This window comes from Chiloscyllium punctatum, chromosome 13 (assembly GCF_047496795.1).
Source record: "Chiloscyllium punctatum isolate Juve2018m chromosome 13, sChiPun1.3, whole genome shotgun sequence".
NCBI classification, from domain to species: Eukaryota; Metazoa; Chordata; class Chondrichthyes; order Orectolobiformes; family Hemiscylliidae; genus Chiloscyllium; species Chiloscyllium punctatum.
In genome coordinates, this window is record NC_092751.1 from 80,012,114 (window position 1) to 80,036,955 (window position 24,842).

Below are 24,842 nucleotides of genomic sequence, written 5' to 3' on the forward strand. Positions count from 1 at the left end.
CAATACAAGGCAGAACTGCTTCACAATTCTTTCAAGCCTCAAGCTATTCCCATATCCGAAGAGATCAGATCAATCATCAGTGTGAAAGATAACTGTCAAAATGACCATCATTGAAAGTCCTTACCATGTCATCCATTTCTTCTTCCTTACTATACCTAGCGTAATCTTTTCGTAGCGTGCGCATTAAAATCATGGAGACCAATCCAACCAGGAAAATAACCATCATGAAAGAATTGAAGATAGAAAACCAGTGAATCTGTCAGCACAAGAAAGGTGACATCTTACGAACTTGCAATGTTAATTTCACTTTACAAAACTGATAGAATCTAAATGCTTGTTTAGTGATTCAAGTCTGTTACTCCCAGCTTCAATGTACTCTTCAACTAACAGAGGAACTCCATAGAAGAGTTAATGTTGCAAAGTTGAATTTTACAACTCAAAACACTGTTCAATAAGGTAAACATTTATAGAATCACTCGTTACAGTGGCTTGGAGCTGCCAGGCTAAACAATTGACCAACGATTCCAAATTAAACTTTTAGCCTGTGTGAAGTTCAACTCCGCAAAGTCAAATCACCTGTGGCACCACCTGCGCAGAAAAATAAATTCCAAAGGCTTCTCCTAGAAAATGTGCTCCTGGACATAGATTATTCTGGGGTAGGCACAGCAGTGACAACTATCATTATTAAAAACCATGGAAATATCCAAACATTGGACACACAAGAGATGAGGACAATCAACCTTCAGTCAATCTGGCTGGAAGTCAACAGCTTCAGGAGAGGAAAATGGAAACATTAACAAAGACATTAGAAGACTAACAAAAATTGTTACACAGTATTTTGCTGACTTACAATTAACACCAGAAATTTGAGCTAACCTAGCTATTAAATAAGTTTACTTTATTTACATAAATATGAACCAATGACATGATTCATAGTGCACTGTGGCAATTAGACAAATGTTTACCAAGTATCAGAGGAAATACAAGATACTTGAATATGTAATAACATTTATTGTCCAGCATAAACTTTAAAATTGGTACATTAGTTCTCAGTTATCTTGTAATGCAATTTTTTTCCAGTCTCACACTGTTTATAGCTTCCTGGGCATTAGATGGGAAAAAAAAGAAGGCCCATAGTGCTTCTAACATATGTCAACACTCAAAATACGTTTTATTTTTTATTAAGTATCTGTTTAGTGATTCTATCTTTCGCTGCCAAACATATCTCTTCAGTTAACTGCGAGAAACCCCACAGAAGAGTAAAAGTACATTCAAAGTTGTGAACAACAAAAAATTATGCCTGCATTATAATGTCCCAGCAGAATAAATTTTGTCAACCAAGCTATAATCCACTGGTCCCACATTGCATAATTGTGTCAGCTGTGGTTCACAGTTAGCAGCACTCTCACCTCAGTCACACTGTTGCTGAGTCTTGTGTCTTAGATTTGTTCAAAAAACAAAAGAAATCGAAACGGACATTCGACTGCTGTACAGGCAGGATGCACCCGTTCAAGATGCTGTCTCAAAAATGAGTGACTAAGCTGAGGCATTGTCTACTTCCTCAGATGAACCTAAAAGATCCCTTGCACTACTTTGTAAAAGGGTAGATGAGTGTCCAGCCCAATTTTTATCCCTCAAGTGCCACAAGTTGACAATTGCTAACTTTTACATTGATGTTTGTGGAAACTTGCGGCGTAAAAATTGGTTGTTGTATTTCCAACACGACAAAAAACAAATCATTGCCTGCCGAGTAATTTGCGATGTTCTGGGGACGTGAAGAGTGCTATGCCACAGTAAAATTCCTTCAACCACAGCCTCGAGCTCATTGCAAACAATGCTGTGAAAGGTGGATGATCATTAAGACTTATACTAAGGCCATGTGCAGAAAGTCAACGACAACTCTTAACAGAGCTGAAAATGTGTTGCTCGAAAAGCGCAGGTCAGGCAGCATCCAAGGAGCAGGAGAATCGATGTTTCAGGCATAAGCCCTTCTTCAGGAATGAGCCCTTCCTGAAAAAGGGCTTATGCCCGAAATGTCGATTCTCCTGCTCCTTGGATGCTGCCTGACCTGCTGCGCTTTTCCAGCAACACATTTTCAGCTCTGATCTCCAGCATCTGCAGTCCTCACTTTCTCCTCGACAACTCTTAACAGTCTAGTCATTCTGTTGGTTAAAAGCATGATACAGCACAACACGTCATATCATCAGATTTAAATTATAATCCATAGAAGGTTAGAATATAGTAATTTTAAAAATGCAACATACTCTGTGCTGGAAGAAGGATGGGTCAAGATATTTATCAAATCGATCCTCAAACTTCACGTCTGATTTCTTCCATTTCATCTAAAAAGCAGAAAAGATAAATTAAGGAAAACAGAAAAGAGCAATTGACTTGCAAACAATACACTGTGGCACACAAGGTTCAACTGGCAGAAATATTATGAGAAAGGAGAGAAGCTTTTGTTTGAGCATGACTGTATAACTTGATTTATCTGGTCATGAGGTTTTACAATATGGACTAACCAAAATTGCATGTACATATAAATCTTAAATGGAATAGTTTTATAACATTTTAAATGCTGCTGCATTGTCAAAAGATAACTTCATGACATTTTTTCCCCTGGAGTGACATGCTCGCTTGGTCAATTGGCAGATTTAGACTGAATGCAGCTAGGAATTTTAGCCAAAAATCTATTAGAACACTTAGGGTTATTGGGGCAAAGTATACAACCTTCTTAATCTTTACAGCTATCCATGCAACTCTTGAAATCCAAATCTTTCAATCAGAGCAACACAATCATCTAATAATGGGTAAACCAGCGATTCGAGTGTGTGGGGAGTTCCAGTGAGCAACAGATCACCGTCACCACCAACCACAGCCTTGCTACTTAGCCATAATTGTTTCAAGATTTCAAAATGGGAGGATCCTGGGGTGCATGGCCACAGATCTCTGAAGGTGGCAGAGGAGGTTAATAGGATAATTAAAGTGCCATATGGACACGTGCCTTTATCTACTGAGATGTAGATCATAAAAACACAGGTTATTTTGGAGCTATACAGGTCTTTGGTTGGGTCATATGCACAGTTCTGGTTACCACATAAGAACAATCTGATTGTACTTGAATGGGTACAGAGGAGAATCACCATGACATTGCCTGGGACAAAGCATCTTAGTTATGAAGAAAGACTGGATAAGCTTGGCTTGTCTTCTCCAGAGCAGAGAAGGTTGAGGGGCAATCTGATAGAGGTACATATGATTATGAGTGGCATGGACAGGGTGGATATAAAGTAGTAGCCCCCCTACTTGGGTTGATTGGTCAATAACAAGGGGGCAAACGTTTAAAGTGAAAGGCAGGTGGTTTAAAGGAGATTTGAGGAATTTGTTTTTCACCCAGAAGTGGTGGTGGTTTGGAATGCTCTGCCTGGAAGGGTAGATGAGACAGGTAACCTCACAACCTTTAAAAAAAAGCACCTGAACTGTCACAACATTCAAAGCTACAGACCTCATGCTGGAAAGTGGGACAAATATAGATTTAGTGTACTTTTGGCAGTAGACTTGATGGGCCAAAGGACCTTTTCTATACTGCATGATTCTGTGATTCTGAACTGCAATCCCCTTGGGTAAAGGTAATTTATTCAGTGGCCAAACACATTAAGTCTATCAATGGCAGTTCACATAAATTAGTGCCATTGAAGTATAAAATGTCAGTGAAAACGCATGAGGAAATCATTCTCTAAAATTCCTGTAATAGTTTGCTTCATGACACCCACTCTAGTTCCACTCAGTGGAACTAACATAAAAAGTTAACTATTTCCTGTCCAATCAGTAGGACAGATCAAGCAGAGGTGGCAGTAGGGTGGTATACATTCAGTCTCTGGGAGTCCTCAACATTGATTCCAGACTCCATCAATTCTCATGGCATCAGGTCAAACATGGGCAATGAAATACCTGCTGATTATCATGCTTCCACTTGCCCCCTCAGCTGATGAATGGATAGAACAACGAACGAAGAATGCATTAGCAGGCAACACTATTGCAGATACACACTGGATGGTGCATTTCAATGTCTATTAGCAATAGTGGCTTAACGGCAGCACTAATGATCAAGCTGGTCTAATACTAAAGGACACAGCTGCTAGACTGGGTTTACGGGAGGTGGTGAGAGAAAAATATACTTTACCTCATCCTCTACAATCTGCGTTCTCCCAATCGCATCTGTTCGTTATAATATCAGTAAGGGTGACTGCCACACAGTCCTTATGGGGACAAAGTCTTGTCTTCACATGGAGGATACTTTCATATGTATTTTGTGGGGCTATCACTGTGCTGAATGGATTAGACTTCAAAACAGTTCTAGCAACTTAATACTGGACATCCACTAGGCAATGTGGGCCATCGTGGTGGCACGGGTGGCTCAGTGGTTAGCACTGCTAACTCACAGCACCAGGGACCCAGGTTCGATTCCAGCCTCGGGCTAGTGTCTGCGTGGGTTTTCTCCGGGTGCTCTGGTTTCCTCCCACAGTCCAAAGCTGTGCAGGTCAGGAGAACTGACCAAACTAAATTGCCCATAGTGTTAGGTACATAAGAAAGAGGGAAATGGGCCTGGGTGGGTTACTCTTCAGAGGGTCAGTGTGGAGTTGTTGGGCCAAAGGGCCTGATTCCATACTATATGGAATGTAATCTAATCTAATCAGTAGCAGTATTGTACTCTAAAACAATCTGCAATCTCATGGCACAGCATAACACTCACACTAACATTACCATCACCATCAAGTCACAGGATCAACTATGCTTCACTGAAGAGTGCAGGAGCAGCAACCTTAGCATTAACCTGGTGAAGCTGTATAACAAGATCCAATCAATCATTTTCAACTGCTTCATCAATGACCTTCCTATCAAAACAATGTCAGAAGCAACAAAGAGGAATCATGAGGTCAGAGCGGTAGACGTGACCTCTATGGACTTCAGTAAGGTGTTTAACAAGGTTCCCCAAGGTAGACCGATTAGGAAGGTTAGATCTCATGGAATCCAGGGAGAGCTAGCCATTTGGATAAAGAACTAGCTCAAAGGTAGAAGACAGAAGGTGGTGTGGAGGGTTGCCTTTCAGGCTAGAGGCCTGCGACTAGTGGAGTGCCACAAGTATCTGTGCCGGGTCCACTACTTTTCGTCATTTATATAAATGATTTGGATACGAACATAGGAGATATAGTTAGGAAGTTTGCAGATAATGGGGCAGCACGGTGGCTCAGTGGTTAGCACTGCTGCCTCACAGCACCAGGGTCCCAGGTTCGATTCCAGCCTTTGGCGACTGTCTCTGTGGAGTTTGCACATTCTCCCTGTGTCTGTCTGGGTTTCCTCTGGGTGCTCCAGTTTCCTCCCACAGTCCAAAGATGTGCAGGTCAGGTGAATTGGCCATGCTAAATTACCCATGGTGTTAGGTGCATTAGTCAGAGGGAAATGGATCTGGGTGGCTTACTCTTCGGAGGGTTAGTGTGGACTGGTTAGGCTGAAGGGCCTGTTTCCACACTGTAGGGACTCTAGTCTAATCTAATCACACCAAAATTGGAGGTATAGTGGATAGCGAAGGCTAGCTCAGAGTACAACAGGATCTTGATCAGATGAGCCAATGGGCTGAGGACTGGCAAATGGAGTTTAAGTTAGATAAATGTTGGGTGCTGCATTCTGGAAAAGAAAGTCTCAGCAGGACTTGTATACTTAATGGTAAGGTCCTAGGGGGTGTTTTTGCTGAACAGAGACACCTTGGTCTGCACGTTCATAGCTCCTTCAATGTAGAGGCGCAGGTTGGTAGGATAGTGAAGGCAGCATTTGGTCTGCTTTCCTTTATTGGTCAGAGTATTGAGTATAGGAGTTCAGAGGTCATGTTGTAGCTTTACAGGAAAATTCTGGTCTCCTTCCTATCGGAATGATGTTGTGAAACTTGAAAGGGTTCAGAAAAGATTTACAAGGATGTTGCCATGATAGGAGGATTTGAGCTATGGGGAGAGGCTGAATAGGCTGGGGCTGTTTTCCCTGAAGCGTTGTAAGGTAACCACTCAGCTTCCCGAGGTTTATAAAATCATGAGGGGCATAGATAGGATAAATAGACAAAGTCTTTTCCCTGGAGTGGGGGAAAAACTAGAGGGCATAGGTTTAGGGTGAGAGGGGAAAGATATAAAAAGGACTTCAGGGGCAACCTTTTCACACAGAGGGTGGTACGTGTATGGAAAGAGCTGCCAGAGGAAGTGATGGACACTGGTACAATTACAACATTTATAAGGCACCTGGATAGATATATAAATGGAATGGTTTAGAGGGATATGGGCCAAGTGCTGGCAAATGGGACAAGATTAGGTTGGGATATCTGGTCGGCATGGACGAGTCGGGCCAAGTGGTCTGTTTCCACGCTGTACATCTCTATGACTCTATGACCAGGTAGGATGATTACTGAAACCAATGCAATGTTCAGCACCATTGCTAATTCCACAGATGCTGAAACATGTCCAATTCAGCAAGACCTAGACAATGTGCACATTTGGGCTGAGAAGTGACAAGATGCATCAGGCCACACATATGTAATGACCATCTCCATTAAGAGACAATCTAACCATTGTGCCTCGACATTCAACAGCAATACCACTGAATTCCCAACTGTCAACATCCTGGGGGTTACCACAGACCAGAAACTCAACTGGACTAGCCTTATAAAAACCGTAGCAACAGGAGCATGTCATAAGCTCTGAATCCTGCAGCAACTCCTCACCTTAATTCCCAAAGCCAGTCCACCACCTAAAAGCGCATGCCAAGAATGTGATAGGATACTCCCCAGTTTTCTTGAAGACTGCAACTCCAAGAAACACTTTAGGTTGACAACACCAGGGACAAAGCAGCTGCCACTTGATTGGCAGACTACCCTCAAACATGAACACCCTCAACTACAACGCTCAGTAGCAGTGAATGACATTCGTAAGATGTATTACAGAAAGTCAACAAGTTATCTTGGATCGCACCGTCCAAACCTAACGCCACTACCATCTAGAAGAACAAGGGCAAGCTCCCCCACCTTTGCACTCACTATTTAGGCATGGAAATACACTGTTGTTGGATCAAAATCCTGGAACTCCTTCCCGAATGGTGTACCTGCACAAAGTTGACTGCAGCAATTCAAGGTAGCAGTACATCACCGTCTCCTCAGGGGCAACTAAGGATGGGCAATAAATACTGGCCCAATGATGTGTTAAAATTCATCTTGAAGAAGGAAACAGTGGTAGAGGCATGCAGAGATCTGGGGAGTAAATACAAGACTTTGGGACCAGGAGATGACTCCAGTTCCCTGGTGATTACCTCACTGTCGCTGTTTTGGCAAGAGCAATTTATCAGCAAGCACAGAAGAGAACCAGCCTGTGATGGAGAAGAACCTCCCCACACATTCCGCCTACTCTTCCTTTAGGAAGGTGACTTATCTTCCCATGTGCACACATTGTAGCTTACTCTGGGCATTTTGGTACTTTTTGGGAGCCAATTTGCCTACTGACTACATGTATTTTGTGCTCTAAAAGAGTTGTGAACATCAGTTTGCAGGGACAAATTTATTAAGAGCAATGTGGACAGTTTAAAACTGTGAATGATGATCTTCCAAATTATAGAGTGGCACGGTGGCTCAGCGGTTAGCACTGCTGCCTCTCAGTGCCAGGGACCCAGGTTTGATTCCCACCTCAGGCAGTTGCCACATTCTCCCCATGTCGGCATTTCCTCCCACAATCCAAATCTCTGCAGGTTAGATTGGCCATGCTAAATTGCTCATAGTGTGCATTAGTCAGGGATAAATACGGGGTGGGGAGGCAGAGTTGGTCTTCGGAGGGTCAGTGTGGATTTGTTGGGCCGAAGGGCCTGTTTCTATACTGTAGGGAACCTAATCAAATGAAAACGAGGTGACATACATGTAAAATAAAGCACTTACATGTGGGGAAGAGGACAGCAGCATGTTGTCATCAAGGAAATTAATAAGGAACCAGTGAAAGAGAACTAGCAAAATTAATGCAAGCATATCAACAGTAGAACATAAAATACCAGTTCTGAACACTGGCAAATTCTCAGAACCAGATGGCTTTCATCTGAGAGTTTATAAGAACACTGCAACTACCCAATGCCTTTAAGATGATTTTTTAAAAAGTCCTTAGAATGTGAATTTCTCAGATTTGACTACGATTGAAGCAATAACAATAAAGGTTAAGGGAGATTAAGATGTTAATGGAATAAGAGGGTTATTAAAAATGATTAAAAGCAGTGATAAAATGGGATACTAATAGATAACTCATACACAAGACAATGCTGGCATATTCTTTGAATGATTTAGCCACCTGTTTTTATTTCAGAGTACCATGATTAACTTCTGTAAAAATCAAACTACAAAATAAAGCATTGTGTTTTATTTCACTCTGAAAAAACAAAAAAAAAAGAGAAATTGCATTCTGGAAATCCACAATCAAAAAAACATAACATGAATGATCAGAGTTAACCAATGATTTCCACCTAAAGTGTTGACATGCTTTCTGAGTTCACTGTATTCTCAGCATTTTCTAGTTGTAATTGTGAAAATAATTTTCTTACAATAAACAATACTTACAGAATATGACATTGCGATTTTTGTGTTTGGTACCAGCTTGACCTTTCCCTCACTGGTCAAGTTCACATCCACGATACGATTGCCATTGTAGCCAATCTCAAGTTTTTTGTATGTCCAGAGGAAATGATCCTCTCCATTTTCATCGGCTTCCCCTACGATTCCTGCATGCAACAAAAAAAATTGTATTATATAAGTTAAAAACAAGCACTTTCTTCTCTGGAGAATTTGAAATTTCTTGAACGCCTAATAGTGCTTTCTAAAGTGTAAATAATGCATAATATCAAATGAGTAAGGGGACCTCCAATAACAACAGTAAATCTTCAGACCAGTAAATACAAAGTCCAGCAGTGTATGTTGCAGTAACTGATCTGAGTGCAAACAGCAGTTGAATAACCAGAAATGGTATAATTACAATGGGCAATGGTTAGAAAAAGCAAACAAAATTCAGCCAAAGTTCCACCCCTACTTGCTCGTCAGCAGTAAAAGTGGATGATAAGTGAACATCAGGCTGCACTTAACTATGAATTAAAAGCTCGTCAATACTCATTGTCTAAAAATGCACATGCGTGAACCCAACTGCAGCAACACTAATAGATTGTAGAAAAATGGTGCACTTATCCCATAATTCTTCTGCACTCCAATGTTAACATTTCTAATTAATCTTATGTTCACAAACAAAAAGTGTCTTAATCAAGGAAAGATAAAGCTAACATAAATCAATTAATTGCATTCTTTATTTTGAGCAAAATGGCGCTCACAAAATCATTGTCCTTCAATCACTGAAATGTTGAGAAAGAGGAGACGCTAGGTCCGAATATTTGAGATTTCTGATTATTAATAATGTGTCAGGAGTCAGCAAGTGAAATTACCACACAACTGCAAAGGCACTGTCAACAGACGACCTTTCCCAATGAGAGTGGATCATTCTCTCGGTTGACTGTCACTCATCATATCCTGGGTCAGCTCGTACAAATCAATTTTAATTAATTGAAATACCATACATACACGCTCCATGAATGTTACACAATTCCTTGAAGAGGTAACATGAACACGATAAATGGGGTAAAAGCAGAGGATGAAGTATACCTGGACTTTAGAAAAATCTTTGACAAACATGGAGATTATTGGATAAAGTTACAAAATAGACAATTTATAAAGAGGGGAGCCAACAATTAAGAACTGGTGTGAAATGTCAGGGATAAATTTTCAGAATAGTTGGAAATGCTGTCCATCAATGTTCAAATCTATAGTCACTGTGTTTATTGAGTAATTTACTGGATATAGGCTGAGTGGATAGAGTCAAAATTTGTTGATAAGGTAAGTTATAGTTAGGTATTACTAGAAAAAGGTGACATTGTCAAACCTTTTCACCGTCTTCACTAAGACACGCTCCCAAGAATACCATAGAGACAGAGTCATAGAGATGTACAGCACTGAAACAGAATCTTCGGCCCAACTCGTCCATGCCGACCAAATATCCCAACCCAATCTCGTCCCACCTGCCAGCACCTGGCCCACATCCCTCCAAACCCTTCCTATTCATATACCCATCCAGATGCGTCTTAAATGGTGCATTTCTACTCGTCTCCACCACTTCCCCTGGCAGCTCATTCCATACACGTACCAGTCGCTGTGTGGAAAAAGCTGCCCCTTAGGTCTCTTTTATATCTTTCTCCTCTCACCTTAAACCTATGCCCTCTAGTTCTGGAATCCCCCAGGGCAAGGATCTTGTCTATTCACCCAATCCACGTGTTTATATTGCATCTTACTGAACACGGTCATTGCCCAGTATTCTTGTGACATGAACGTTACTTACCACTTTTCAGCTCAAACCTGGTTATTGTCGAGGTTGAGTTGCATTTGAACATGGAATGTTTCAACATTGGAGGAGTGACAATTGTTACTGAACATTGTGGATGTTTGTTGATAATTGCACAATCAGAATTGTTTCTTAAGTGCTATCCACTTTTAGTATCATGTAATATTAGACATTATATTCAGAGCTTTGCAAACAGGGAACGGTAGAGTATGGTTAATACTCTGCTTGCTATAATGTTTTTTTCATAAAAATCAAAGGAATCGCTAAAGGATTATCACTAGAATAGGGGGATGAACTCAAGTGTGAGAAATGAATAACAATACCATTAGTTACAATGGTCCCTTTGATTAATCCTGTGGAAAAACAGGTTATGAGGCCCAGTTTAATTGAATATTAAATACATTATAAAATTTATATTAAAAAATTGAGATCTAGGTTTAAATCACTCAGGGTATGAAAAATGAGACTCAAATCTATAGATGACCTCACCTCAGTTAGAGATCAAATTCCATATTATAGAGAAAGACTTGAGAGAATACAACGTGGATCCACAAGAGCTCCCCAGTATGAGAAAATATAGGCTTGAAAGATGGGTTATTTATTTCATATGAATAATGTAGAAAATAGAGTTAATGCTATGGAAGTGTTAAAAATTCTACAAGGATGGGACAAAATTTAAAACCGTCTCTTTCCAGTAATTGATGGGTTAAGAACAACAAACCAGAAATACAAGATTAAATGAATATAGAAGGTGGGGTTGAAGTCGAAGGCAAGTCATGAACAATGGGGGAGGAAAACTGAAAAATAAATCAATCTTTAGCTTGCCTTGTGATCATCATTTATTAAACTCAACTCCAATAAGCACTTACCCCAAATTGGTAAGTCATCAATGTACATCTGGTACCAATAGTGGTTCTTGATGGCATAAACAAAAGCATCCCGTTTTGGCTTGTCCAGATCAATTTCACAGTAAGTACTCTGCATAACATCCTCTAGATAGAAAACAATGCAATATTAAATACTACCACAATTACACCAGGATATAAATATTAAATTGGATGATTTTATGTACTTGTCGCACTTTATTTGTTTTTACCTCTACCATCTTTATAATAGCAGTGCTTCATTTTCGTAAGTTTAAACATTCTGGATATACAGGTTTCTCCATGGTTCCAAATACAAGTTTTATTGATCACAAAATTGAATCAGACAAACTTACCATAATCCTAAAAGCCTGACCTCTCTCTCTGAGACCATGATCTCTTTCCTCAGAACTTGGAAGGTCACATAAATGAACATTAACTGTTTCTCCCTCAACAGATGCTGCATGATCTGATTTGTTCCAGCATTTACTTCTTGTATTTCAGATTGCCAGCACTGCAATATTTTGATTCTAAAGATCAAGAACTGGTTGCAATTGATCAGTGCTGCTGTTTTTTCACTTCTGGCACCTGAATTTCACATCCATCTTAGATTAAAACCTTCATTTATAAAACTCTATGCTCCAAAATAAACATCTACAGCAGAACAAAAATACAAAAGCTTTCAGTAATGACACCAATGTTGTTCAACAACTAGGGTTGATTGGACTTGGGCAGGAATATTGAATACGAAGAAAGATAGCCATAAGATTTTCAAGATGATGGAATTAAAGGGTAGTCTTCAAAGTTAGGATAGGATAAAAGCCAGAAGATCTCAGAAAGGAATTGCAATGTAAGGGCAACAGCCTTTTAGCACTCACTCATTCAGGATTGATTGTACACTGCTTTAGATTTGCAGCAATCACAAATAAAGCACTGAGAAGAAGAATGTTTTGGGACAGAGTAGGGTGCTTTAGTGTTTGTATGGACATGGTTTTAAGCCCTGAGCAACACTGATCAGGAAAATCAATACTACTGGATTCAGTCTCAGCAACCAGCAGCCAAAGGAAATGGAATCCTAGCAATGTGTTAATGATCGCTTGGAATGTTTCTAAAACTTTTGCCGCCTATGTTAAACTGACTGATCTGTAATTATGACGTTTATCCTTCTCCCCTTTTAGAGCAATGGTTGAATTTATGTAACCCTCCAGCCTCCTGCCACCATTCTAGTGAGAAAGAATCGGCAGATTTTTGCTAGAATCTTCCAAGTTCTTTCCTTCAGCAACCTATGATGCAGCTCACGAAAACTATTAACGCCTACACTCCCAAATACTGCCTGAAGATCACCATTGCCTTTCCTCTTTTGAAAGCCACTTATCTACTCTCCAGTTGAAGTGCTGATCTGATTAATTTTAAATCCAATTCAAACAGCAATGTGCATATATCAATGGCTTCTCTGCACTGATCAAGGATAGTGACAGTAGGGACTTCAGCAGTATGTCAAGGGGCAGTTTGGCAGCACCAAGATGAAGATTCTTCTACAAATTTGCTCAGAGTTTAATGCATAATGCCAGTAGGTTTGTAAATATACTCCATGAAAGTAATGCTAAACTGGCAGTTTGCTTTGAAAAAACATGAATTTAGAACTGCATCTATTCAATTTAGCTTGGTATGAAAAAATTAATACCCCTTAAATTTGCCATTAATTTGAATTTGGGGATCTCTGCCTTCCTCTTCCAGTTTCACAGTTTGGTATCCCAAATGTACTTTCACCATAATCTACTGCTAGACACTCCATTTTACATTTGAAAACTTTTTCAGTCCTCCATCACAGATCAGCTAGTATGGGGAGGTCCCACTAATCTACCTCATTATCATTCATCTATCACCTCAGAACCTCATTATAATAATTACAGCAGTTCAAGATGACACAGCTCTACCATCTGTCAAGGTAACTAGGAAGATGCAACAATTTTTCTTTATGCCTTCATAGTGTATGGGCATTTCAGGAAAGGTCAGGATTTGTTGCTCATCCTTAGTTGTCCTTGAACTGAGTGATTTGACAGAGACATTTCAAAGTGCAGTTAAGAGACACCTAAATTGCTGTGCGTCTGGAATCACATGTCGGCCAGACTTGGTAACGAGTTCCTTGGTCACCAGTATTAAGATTACCATTATAGAACATAAAGCAGTACAGCTCAATACAGGCCCCTCGGCCCTCAATGCCATGCCGACCTTTTATCCTACTCTAAGATCAAACTAACCTAAATACCCTTCATTTCATACCACTCTGTGTAGAGTCAGATACATGCCTATCTAAGAGTCACTTAAATGTCCCAAATGTATCTGACTCTACACAGAGTGGTCGGTGCATGGAATGCACTGCCAGCAGCTCTGACATCTCCCCAAAAACTTCCTCCAGTCACCTTAAAATTATCCGCCCTCGTGATAGCCATTTCTGCACTGGGAAAAAGTCTGTGACTATCCACTTTATCTATGTCTCTCATCATCTTGTACAGCTCTATCTAATCACCTCTCATTCTTATTCACTCCAATGAGAAAAGCCCTAGCTCCCTCAACCTTTCTTCATAAGACATGCCCTCCAGTCCAAACAGCATCTTGGTAAATCTCCTCTGTACTCTCTCTAAAGCTCCCACATCTTTCCTGTAATGAGGTGACTAGAACTGAACACAATATTCCAAGTGTGGTCTAACCAGGGCTCTATAGAGTGGCAGCATAACCTTATGGCTCTTAAACTCAATCCTCCTGCTAATGAAAGCCAACACACCATATGCCTTCTTAACAACTCTGTCAATTTGGTTGGCAACTTTGAAGGATCTATGGATGTGAACCCAAAGATCTCTCTGTTCCTCCACACTGCCCAAATCCTACTTTTAACCCTGTAACCTGCATTCAAATTCAATTTTCCAAAATGAAATCATTTGCCACTTCTCAGTCCAGCTCTGCATCCTTTCAATATCCCCTTGCAATCTCCAACAACCCTCCAAACTATCCACAATTCCAATCTTCGTGTCATTGTCAAACTTACTAACCCACCCTTCCACTTCCTCATCCAAGTCATTTATAAAAGTCACAAAGAGCAGAGGTCCCAGAAGAGACCTCTGCAGAACAGCACTGGGCACCGAGCTCCAGGCTGAATACTTTCCATCTAGTACCACCCTCTGTCTTTTATAGGCCAGCCAATTCTGTATCCAGACAGCCAAATTTCCCTGTGGCCCATGCCTCCTTAATTTCTGAATGAGAACTGCAGATGCTGGAGATCAGAGCCCTTCCTGAAGAAGGGCTCATGCCCGAAATGTCGATTCTCCTGCTCCTTGGATGCTGCGCTTTTCCAGCAACACATTTTCAGCTCTTAATTTCTGAATGAGCCTAACATGGGGAACTTTATCAAACACCTTGCTAAAATCCAAATACACCACATCCACTGGTCTACTTTCAATGTATTCTGTCACATCCTCAAAGAATTCAATGAGGCTTGTGTGGTATGACCTGCCCTCACAAAGCCATGTTGACTATCTCTAATCAAACAATGCTTTTCCTAATAATCATAAATCCTGTCTCTCAGAATCTTCTTCAATACTTTGCACACCACCGAATTAAGACTGACTGGCCTGTAATTCCCAGGTCTGTAATCTCTATTCCCTTTCCTGAACAAGGGAAGAACATTTGCCATCCTCGAATCATCTGATACTACTCCAGTAGACAGTGAGGATGCCAAGATCATTGCCAAAGCCGCAGTAATCTCTTCCCTTGCTTCCTGTCGTAACCTAGGGTATATCCCGTCTGGCCCAGGGGACTTATCTATCCTCAGCTTTTTCAAACTTTGCAGCACATCCTCAACATCAACCTGTTCAAGCATATCAGCCTTTTTCACGCTGTCCTCACAAATGACAAGATCCCTCTCACTAGTGAATACTAAGTAAAGTATTCATTAAGGACCTCCCCACCTCCTCCGACTTCAGGCACAAGTTCCCTCCACTATCCCTGATTGGCCCTACCCACACTCTGGCAATCCAGTTGTTCCTCACATAAGTGTAGAAGACCTTGGGGGTTTTCCTTAATCCTACCTGCCAAGGCTTTTTGTGCCCCCTTCTAGCACTCCTCAGTCCATTCTTCAGGACCTTCCTTGCTACCTTGTAACCCTCTAGAGCCCTGTCTGGTCCTTACATCCTCAACCTTAATATTCCTTCTTAATCTTGACTAGATGTTACATACCTCTTGTCATCCAAAGTTCCTTCACCCTACCATCCCTTTATATTCCAAATTAATTGATTGAAATTAAATTTTAGCAGCTGCCATGGTGGGATTTGAACTTCTGTCCCCATAGTAGTAGCCTGGTCTCTGGATTACTAGTTTAGTGACACTCCCACTGTTCCACAAATGGAAACAACAGCTTACCTGCCAAGAATTAAGAGTCTGCCATTCTATACTCATTAGCAACTCATTCACTCCACACACTCAACTTGCACACTTACCCCTTAAAATAACCTGCTTCTGAAAAAAAAAAGATGGTTTAGCTTTCAAGTAGCACTCCGGAGAATTAATCTCAAAATGTTTAGGATTACACTCCATTTCAGTACTTAGAAATCCCGCATAGTCTTTTGAGTGAATGCTGAAGCCACACCTGCTCTCTCAGGTGGATAGAAGGATCTCATGGCACTATTTTCAGTGTGAACAGAGGGATATCTCCAGCATCCTGGTAAATATTTATTCTACAATCAATAGGATTAAAAACAAAATTACTTAAATCATTAATTTACTGTTTCAGTTGGTCCCTGCGTTACTACCATGACTACATTTCAAAAATACTGCAGCAGTGTAAAGTGTTTTGCATCATCTTGAAGGCAATTAAATACACCACATAAATCCTGTTTCTTTATGACATTTGGAATCAATGTTCAGGTGGTTATTTTGAACTGATAAAGCAACAGATGCAGGGTGGAAGAAACTGTTACGATGTAAATTTGCAGGTCAAAGTGGAATCTTTTCAATAAGTGGATTACAAGTCAAGTACACAACCCTGGAACGCTAAGGAGGAATCACTGAATGAATGCAATCACGGCTGGAATCAATATCAAACACAAAGCAACAGCAAATACAAGGTCAAAGAATGTGAGCAAGAATTAGAGCTGTAAGAAAAATATACAAAAAAGGACACAAAATATTCATGACGGATCTAAAATTGGCTGATGGGCAGTAAACAGGGCAATGGCAGAGGAACAGTTCTCTGACAGGTAGTTCGTTTCCAGTGGCATTCCACAGGACTTTGGGCTATGCCCCTTCCTGTTTGTGGTGCATATTGGTGATTCAGATTTAAATGCGGGGACACAGTCAAGAAGTTTGCAAATTAAATAAAAATTAATATTAAATATTAAAAAGGATAGTTATAGAAAGATATCCAATGGAATGGCCAGCAGGGCAGAAGAAGAACAGATGGAATTCAACTCGAGAAGTGTGAAATAATGCTCTTGAGACAACTAACAAGAGAAAGGCTTACACTACTGCTATAACCTTGGAAAGTACTGAGGATCAGGAGGGGACCTGAGGGTGCATATCCACAGATCCCTGACAATAGCAGGGCAAGTAGATAAGATGGTCAAGGCAGCTGGGATATTTGCCTTTATTAGCTAAGGCATAGAATACAAGAGTAGGGATTTTATGCTGAAACTGAAAAACTCTGGTTGGGCCAGAACTAGAGTGAGAGCAAATCTGGTCACCACATTATAGAAGAAGGTGATTACACTGGAGGGAGTACAGAGGACATTTATCAGGATGAGGTCTGAGCTAGAGGTTTTGAGTTCTACGGAACTGTTAGATAATCTGAGGATGCTCCCCTTGGAGCAGCAAAGGCTGAGAGGGACTTGATAAAAGTGCATAAGATTGAGGAGCATGGACAGGTTGGATAGGAAGGCACTTTTTTCCATTAGTAGAGGGGTGAATAACTAGGGAAAGTAGATGTAAAGTTGAAGTAGAAGGTTAGGAGAGTGGAGGAAGATTTTTACACCAAGACAAATCTTCACACACATTTGAGAATGCTGAATAATCCACACCAGAAAAGCTACAGATATAGTGATGCAACTGAGAGGTTTAAAAGAGATGCTTACTATGCTAAGAGACGTGTAAAAGGTCACTGAATTAATAATGTGAAAGACTTAGCTGATAATGGGTTCCTGGTCACAGGCCAGTACCCTGAAAACACAAATTGTCAACCATTCCTCCTCCTGATTGGTGTGACTGTACTCAGAGTTCCATCAGTTATGAGGCCTTCTATTACTGGTATTTCCTCCACCCCTTTGGCAAGGAGAGATACAGAACCACAACTTATTCATGAATCCTCAGTGGGCAGCACAGTGGCACAGTGGTTAGCACTGCTGCCTCACAGCGCCAGAGACCCGGGTTCAATTCCCACCTCAGGCGACTGTGGAGTTTGTACATTCTCCCCATGTCTGCGTGGGTTTCCTCCAGGTGCTCCAGTTTCCTCCCACAATCCAAAAATATGCAGGTTAGGTGAATTGGCCATGCTAAATTGCCCATTGTTCGGTGCAGGGCAAATGTAGGGGAAATGGGTGTGGGTGTGGGTGTGTGCGCTTTAGCGGGTCGGTGTGGACTTATTGGGCCGAAGGGCCTGTTTCCACACCGCAGGTAATCTAATCGAATCTAACCTCCGCGGGTTTCAGCCTCACCTAGAACATTCCAGTATCAGGATTAAATATATAATCACACCCTCTTCATGTCATAAACATTAATTCAGTGACCTTTTACACGTCTCTTAGCATAGTAAGCATCTCTTTTAAACCTCTCAGTTGCATCACTATATCTGTAGCTTTTCTGGTGTGGATTATTCAGCATAGTATCTTACCAGCATAAATGATGTTAAAGAGGAGCGAGTTCATAGTCTTACCTTTAAATTTAATATCAAGACCACTGAATTCCAGCTCTACTCCTTGTAGAGCTTCTCCTAATGTTTCATGGTAATGGTTAATAGTCTTTTTTTTCCCTGCACAAAAAGGTAGGGAAAAGTACTTGTATGTTTCTTGTCGATTATGATAGGGTCCAACAGTGTTCATCCATAAGACGACTTCCTCTTTATCTGCATACTGAAAGAAATAAAATCAGAAGATTACACTTACCAACTGTTCAGCTGTACTGTAGACTAATTAAACAAATAGATTGTTCAATTCAACAAATATTAAATTACTCAGTGGACATTTTGAGTAAACACTGCAGGAAATTTTGAAAAATAAAATTCCTCATAAAAGTGCCATCCAGTGGTGGAAGGTAAACTAACCACTTTAAAAGGAAGGTCCTTTAGGGATGGCATTTGCAAAATATGGCCCCCTTAGGTGTCCTGGCACATTTGAAAGGGGCCACAGACTGAAAACTAAGAGGAGTCCCAAGGGCTTATGGGGGCCATAGTAACTGAACTGATGAAACACCTAAGCAACAACCTTCATTGGAATCAATAGTTCTCTCCTATTTGTAATATCTTTCTAACACAGTTTGAATTCGGTGCACCTGGTAAATTAATTGCTTAAGCTCGTGCCACACAGCCTCACTTCAAAGTCAGTTGTGAATCAGACTGCACCGGGTCAACATGTTCAATCAAGTGTTCTCACATCTATTATCGCCATACTTCATTATCCGAAGATCAGCATGGCTCAATAGGCCTTTTTTGTAAAAATCAGAGTTCATTTGTTCAATATTTTCCTTGTAAGAAGTGCCTCATGAGTATTTTTAGTATTTTCAGAAATAATTCTGTCCACGAGTTCCTTGGCAAAAAAAAATGTCTGCAGTATTCAGTGGAATACTTATTGTATAGTTTCATCACATCCCCGCAAAACCCATCTTTGCCTGTGTGTTTGAACTGCATGAGCAAGTTCAAGAATCGCATTTGGCCTGATAGATGTTTAATTTCATACAGGCTTTTTTTAAGTTTTGTCCAGTGTGTCAGAAAATACAAATTTTCTAGGTGTTTAATAGTAAATGATTTTCTGTCTATCTGTGCACGTTGTATCCCTGTTTGAAAGAAGGGCCATGGAAGCTGAGAAGAGCTCCTTGGGATAGCAGCAAAAAAAAAGGGTGAGAATTACTGGTATAGAGTATTAATTCAGAAGCAAAACTTTACGATTTCCCATTCGATTCAATTACTATCATCTCAGAATACAACTTACCAATATTTATACAAATATATCAAACAGCTTCTAATGTCAAAATATACAGAACATAGAACTGTAGAGCACAGGAGCGGGTCCTTCAGCCCATGACATTGGGCCGAATGTGACATCAAATTAAATCCCTTCGCCTGCCTTGGTCCACATCCCTTCGTTCCTTGCACTTTCACGTACTTACCTAAAAGTCTCTTAAATATCTCTATCGTATCTGCCTTCGCCACTACCCCTGGCAGCACATTCCTCTGTGTAAAAAAATGTGCCCCTCACATCTCCTTTGATTATTTTCCCTCTCTCACCTTACATGCATGCCCACTAGTTTTGAACGTTTCAACTCTGGGAAAAGATTGAGCATATCTATGCATTTCATAATTTTACAGAATGCTATCGAGTCTCCCCTCAGCCCCACCGCTCCAGAGAAAACAACCCTAGTTTTGTTGAGCTTGTCCTCTTTGCTCTCCTTGAGGCAGTATCGTGGTAAACCTTTTCTGCACCCTCTCCAAAGCCACCATATTTTTCTTGCAACACGGCAACAAGAACTGAATGCAATACTCTAGATGTGACCTAACCAAAGTCTTATAAAGCTGCAACATGGCATCTGATTCTTATTCAATTTGCTGACGAATAAGGGCAAGCATGTCATACACCTTCTTTGCCATCCTATCTACTTCTGTGGCCACTTTCAGAAAGCTATAAGACTTGAACCCCAAGATTGCTCTGAACAGCATTGATGTGCAGAGTCCTGCCATTGACTGTATACTTTTTCCTAACATTTGATCTCCCAAGGTGCTGCATCTCACACTTAGCTGGGTTAAACCGCCATTTCTCCGCCCATATCTGCAACTGGTCTACATCCTGTTGTATCCTTTGAACACCTTCTACACTAACCACAACTCCGCCGAGCATTTTGCTTCAACTCAGTATAGTTTTACCTACTCCATCTTTATTCCAGGCCCTGTACAGAAAGAACGATTGCACATGTGCACAGAAATATGAGTTCACTGTCTTCTCTCTCAAAACAGCAGTTTCTTAAAGAATTATATAGTCATTTTACAGGGAAGAGCATCCAGATAAGGCAACATTCATACTGAATGTTTCCAATATGGTTAAATAGTTCAACGTAATTAATGCTTTTCCACCTTGTTAACCCATTACCCTTGCCTCCAGCACCCCACTGTCAACTACAAGTTCTTACCTGATCTGAGTCATGCTCAACTGAACTTCTTGTTTCATAAAACTCAGAACTTAATTCTTTCCCTACCTGCTCATAGCCAATACACATTCACACACCCAGACCCATTCCCCTAATTATAACTCTATATTGCCCCTAACCTACACATCCCTGAACACTATGGGCAGTTTAGCATGGCCAATTCACCTAACCTGCATATCTTTAGACTGTGGGAGGAAACCGGAGTACCCAGTGGAAACTCAGACACAGGGAGAACGTGCAAAGTCCACACAGTACCGTCTGCAAACTTACTAACCCACTTATCTACATTTTCACCCAAGTCAGTTAGTTATAGGTGTCACAAACAGCAGAAGTCCAAGTACAGATCCCTGTGGAATGCCACTAGTCACAGACCTCCAGCCTGAAAGACAACCTTCCATCACTACCCTCTGCCTTGTATGGGCAAGCCAATTCTGAATTCATGCGGCTAAGTCACTATGGATCCTATGCATCTTAATCTTCTGGATGAGCCTACCATGAGGGACTTTGTTGAAAGCCTTACCAAAATATCAACAAGTACATTACCAAGCCTTACCAATCTGCCTACCCTGAAGTCAGTCATATTTTTATCCAACCACCAGTTGTCATTTCTTTGCTCTGAGCATCTCATTGTTCCATCAAAGAAAACTACAGCACAGGAACAGGCCCTTCATTCCTCTAAACCTGTGCCGATCCAGATCCTCTATCTAAGCCTGTTGGGTATTTTCTAAGGATCTGCACCCTTTGCTCCCTGCCCATTCATGTATCTATCTAGATAAATCTTAAGTGACGATATCATGCTTGCCTCTACCACCTCCGTTGGCAATGCATTCCAGGCACCCACCACCCTCTGCATAAAGACCTTTCTGTGCATATCTCCCCTAAACTTTCCCCCTCTCACCCTAAACTAGTGACCCCTAGTAATCGAGTCCCCAACTCTGGGGAAAAAGGTTTCTTGCTATCCACCTTGTCTATATGTCATAATTTGGTAGACCCTTATCAGGGGTCCCCCTCAACCTCAGTCTTTCTAATTAAAATAATACTAATCCACTCAACCACTCTTCATTCCTAGTACCATCACTACCAGTCAACATCCTGGTGAACCTCCTCTGCACCCTCTCCAAAGCATCCACATCCTTTTGGTAACATGGAGACCAGAACTGTACTCAGTATTCCAAATGTGGCCGAACCAAAGTCTCATACAACTGTAACATGACCTGCCATCTCTTGTATGCAATACGCTGTCCGATGAAGGAAAGCATGCCGTATGCCTTCTTGACCACTATCAACATACGTTGCCATCTTCGGGGACAACGGACCTGAACACCCAGATATCTCTGTACATCAATTTTCCCCAAGGTTTTTCCATTTACTGTATAGTTTGCTCCTACAGTTAGAGTCACAGGTGTACAGCACGGAAACACACCCTTCAGTCCAACTTGCCCACACTGACCAGATGTTCCAACCCAATCTAGTCCCTGCCAGCACCCAGCCCATATCCCTCCAAACCCTTCCTATTCATACACCCATCCACGTGCCTTTTAAATGTTGCAATTGTACTATTCTCCATCACCACCTCTGACAGATCATTCCATTGGATCTTCCAAAATGCATCACCTCACATTTGCCTGGATTGAACTCCATCTGCCGTTTCTCTATATTCTGCAGCATTCTCCGACAGTCCCCTTCAGTATCTGCTACTCCACCAATGTGGAGTGTCATGCACAAACTTGCTAATCAGACCACCTATACTCTCCTCCAGATCATTCACCTACATCACAAACAACAGTGGTCCCAACACAGATCCCTATGGAACACCACTGGTCACAGCTCTCCATTTTGAGAAACTCCCTTCCACTACTACTTACTGTCTCCTGCTGCCCAGCTAGTTTTCTATCCATCTAGCTAGTACACCTTGGACCCCATGTGACTTCACTTTTTCCATCAGCCTACCATGGGGAACCTTATCAAACCTCTTACTGAAGTCCATGTATATGACACCTACAGCCCTTCCCTCATCAAGCACTGCCATTTCTCATTAAAGATCCTAATTTCAACTGACTGCCCAAGTACAATCTGGAAATTTGAACTGAACTAGACCAGTCATATAAATGACATATGAATGTTCATATACATGATCAACTAGCCACAAAAAGACATGACCCACTCTCACTAGCATAGAACATAGAACAAGACAGCACAGAAAAGGCCCTTCAGCCCACGATGTTGTGCCGACCACTGATCCTCATGTAATCTCCACATCCAGATGAGGAAGGACACTACTTCACCTGGGACCAGACATCCATCCTCGGACAAGCCAAACAGACACGCACAAGAATTCCTAGAAGGATGGTATTCCAACCAAATTATCAACAAACACATTGACTTGGATCCCATTTATCATCCCCAGAGGAAACAGGAAATGACACCGCCACAGGAAATGACATCACCAACCCAAGGAAACCTAAACACAAATAGAAAGTGGGCCATGCCACCAGTGCTTCATCCAGAGGCTCCCTGGTGTTACCTAGTATGGTGACAAAACATCTGAAAATGAACCTTCCAGCTCAGCGACCAAACCTACATCCAGAACCTCAACCTGAGCTACATAACTTCTCAAAATTTGCTAATATAAATAACACCCTTAAATATTTGGGGGTGCTAGCACAATAGAGATTATCTCCTAATGGAAATAGTCATTGCCTGGCATTTGTGCACGATGAATGTCACTTGCCACTTGTCACCAAAGCCTGAATATTGTCCTGATCTTGTTACATTTGAAAATGGACTGCTTAGTATCTGAGGAGTTGTAAATGGTGCTGAATATTAAGCAATAATCAGTGAATATCCCTACTTTTGACCTTATGATAATGGAAAGGTCATTGATGAAGCCGGTGAAGATGGTTGGGCCTAGGATACTACCTGGAGAAGCTCCTGCAGAGATGTCTTATAGCTGAGGTGACTGCCTCTACTAACTAAAACCATCTTCCTATGTGCTAGGTATGGCTCCACCCAGTCAATAGTTTGTCCAGTGATTCCCATTGATTCCAGTTTTACTAGGGCTCCTTGATGCCACATTTGGTTGAATGTGGCCATGGTGTAAAGGGCTGTCATTCTCACCTCACTTTTCATATTCAACTCTTTTGTCCATGTTTGAACCAAGGCTGTAATGAGGTCAGAAGCTGAGTAGCCCTGGCAGAACACAAACTGGGCATTACTGAGCAGATTATTGCTGAGCAGGTGTTGCTTGATAGCACTGCTGGTAACTCCTTCCATCACTTTACTGATGATCAAGAGTAGACTGATGGAGTGGTAACTGGCTGGGTTGGATTTTTCCTGCTTTTTGCGTGCAAGACAAATCTGGGCAATCTACCAGATCGTTGGATAGATGCCAGTGTTGTAAAAGTACTGGAAGTGCTTAGAAAGGGTATGGCAATTTGTAGAGTAGAAGTCTTCAGTATTATTACCAGAACATTATCAGGACCCACAGCAGTATCCTCTGCCTCCAACCAATAGCACGTGGATTGAATCAAATTGGCTGAACACTGGTATCGGTGATACTGGGGACCTCTGGGGGAAGACAGAGATGGATTATTCACTCAGCACTTCTGGCTGAAGATTTCTACGAAAGCTTCAACCTTATATTTTGCATCGATGTGCAGGGCTCTTCCATCATTGAGAATGGGGATATTTGTGGAGCCTCCTCCAACGAGTTGCTTGATTGTCACCACCGTTCACAACATTCCACAACTCTTCTTTCTATGTAATATTATCCTCAATTTATTTTATTAACCATGATTGGATAACTTTTCCAGTTGCATTTTGCAACTGAAAGGAAAGGAACGTATAAATGATGCAATGCCCATATTCTTTCCTGAAACATTAGCCATTGCCTAGCCACCACTGTACCCTTTAATAAAGTTGTTCAATCTAATCAAATTAACTCACTCCTCAATTCCTCAGAGTTTCCTCAGTTTACGTTTATGACAGATTAGACTACTTCATTTTGTCAGTGTTAGAAATGCAGGCCCCTAGAAAATTCAATGAGAAGATATTTTTAATCAATCAGCTCAAAGATGCTATTACACACCTATGGAGCAGGTAGGAACTTGGGCCTTCTGGTTCAAAGAGAAAGTGAGGA

General features: G+C 41.2%; 1 protein-coding gene across 1 annotated transcript in view; it reads right to left on the reverse strand.

Moving 5' to 3' along the window:
* Window positions 1-24,842, reverse strand: part of tm9sf3 (transmembrane 9 superfamily member 3) — a 148,134-nt gene that overhangs the window by 88,983 nt on the left and 34,309 nt on the right. Inside the window, exons 2-6 of the mRNA XM_072582943.1 lie at window positions 18,225-18,420; window positions 11,312-11,434; window positions 8,624-8,784; window positions 2,265-2,342; window positions 125-256 (exon numbers count right to left, since the gene is read on the reverse strand). Coding sequence (XP_072439044.1) covers window positions 125-256; window positions 2,265-2,342; window positions 8,624-8,784; window positions 11,312-11,434; window positions 18,225-18,420 — 690 coding nt within the window. The remainder of the gene's footprint in view (window positions 1-124; window positions 257-2,264; window positions 2,343-8,623; window positions 8,785-11,311; window positions 11,435-18,224; window positions 18,421-24,842) is intronic.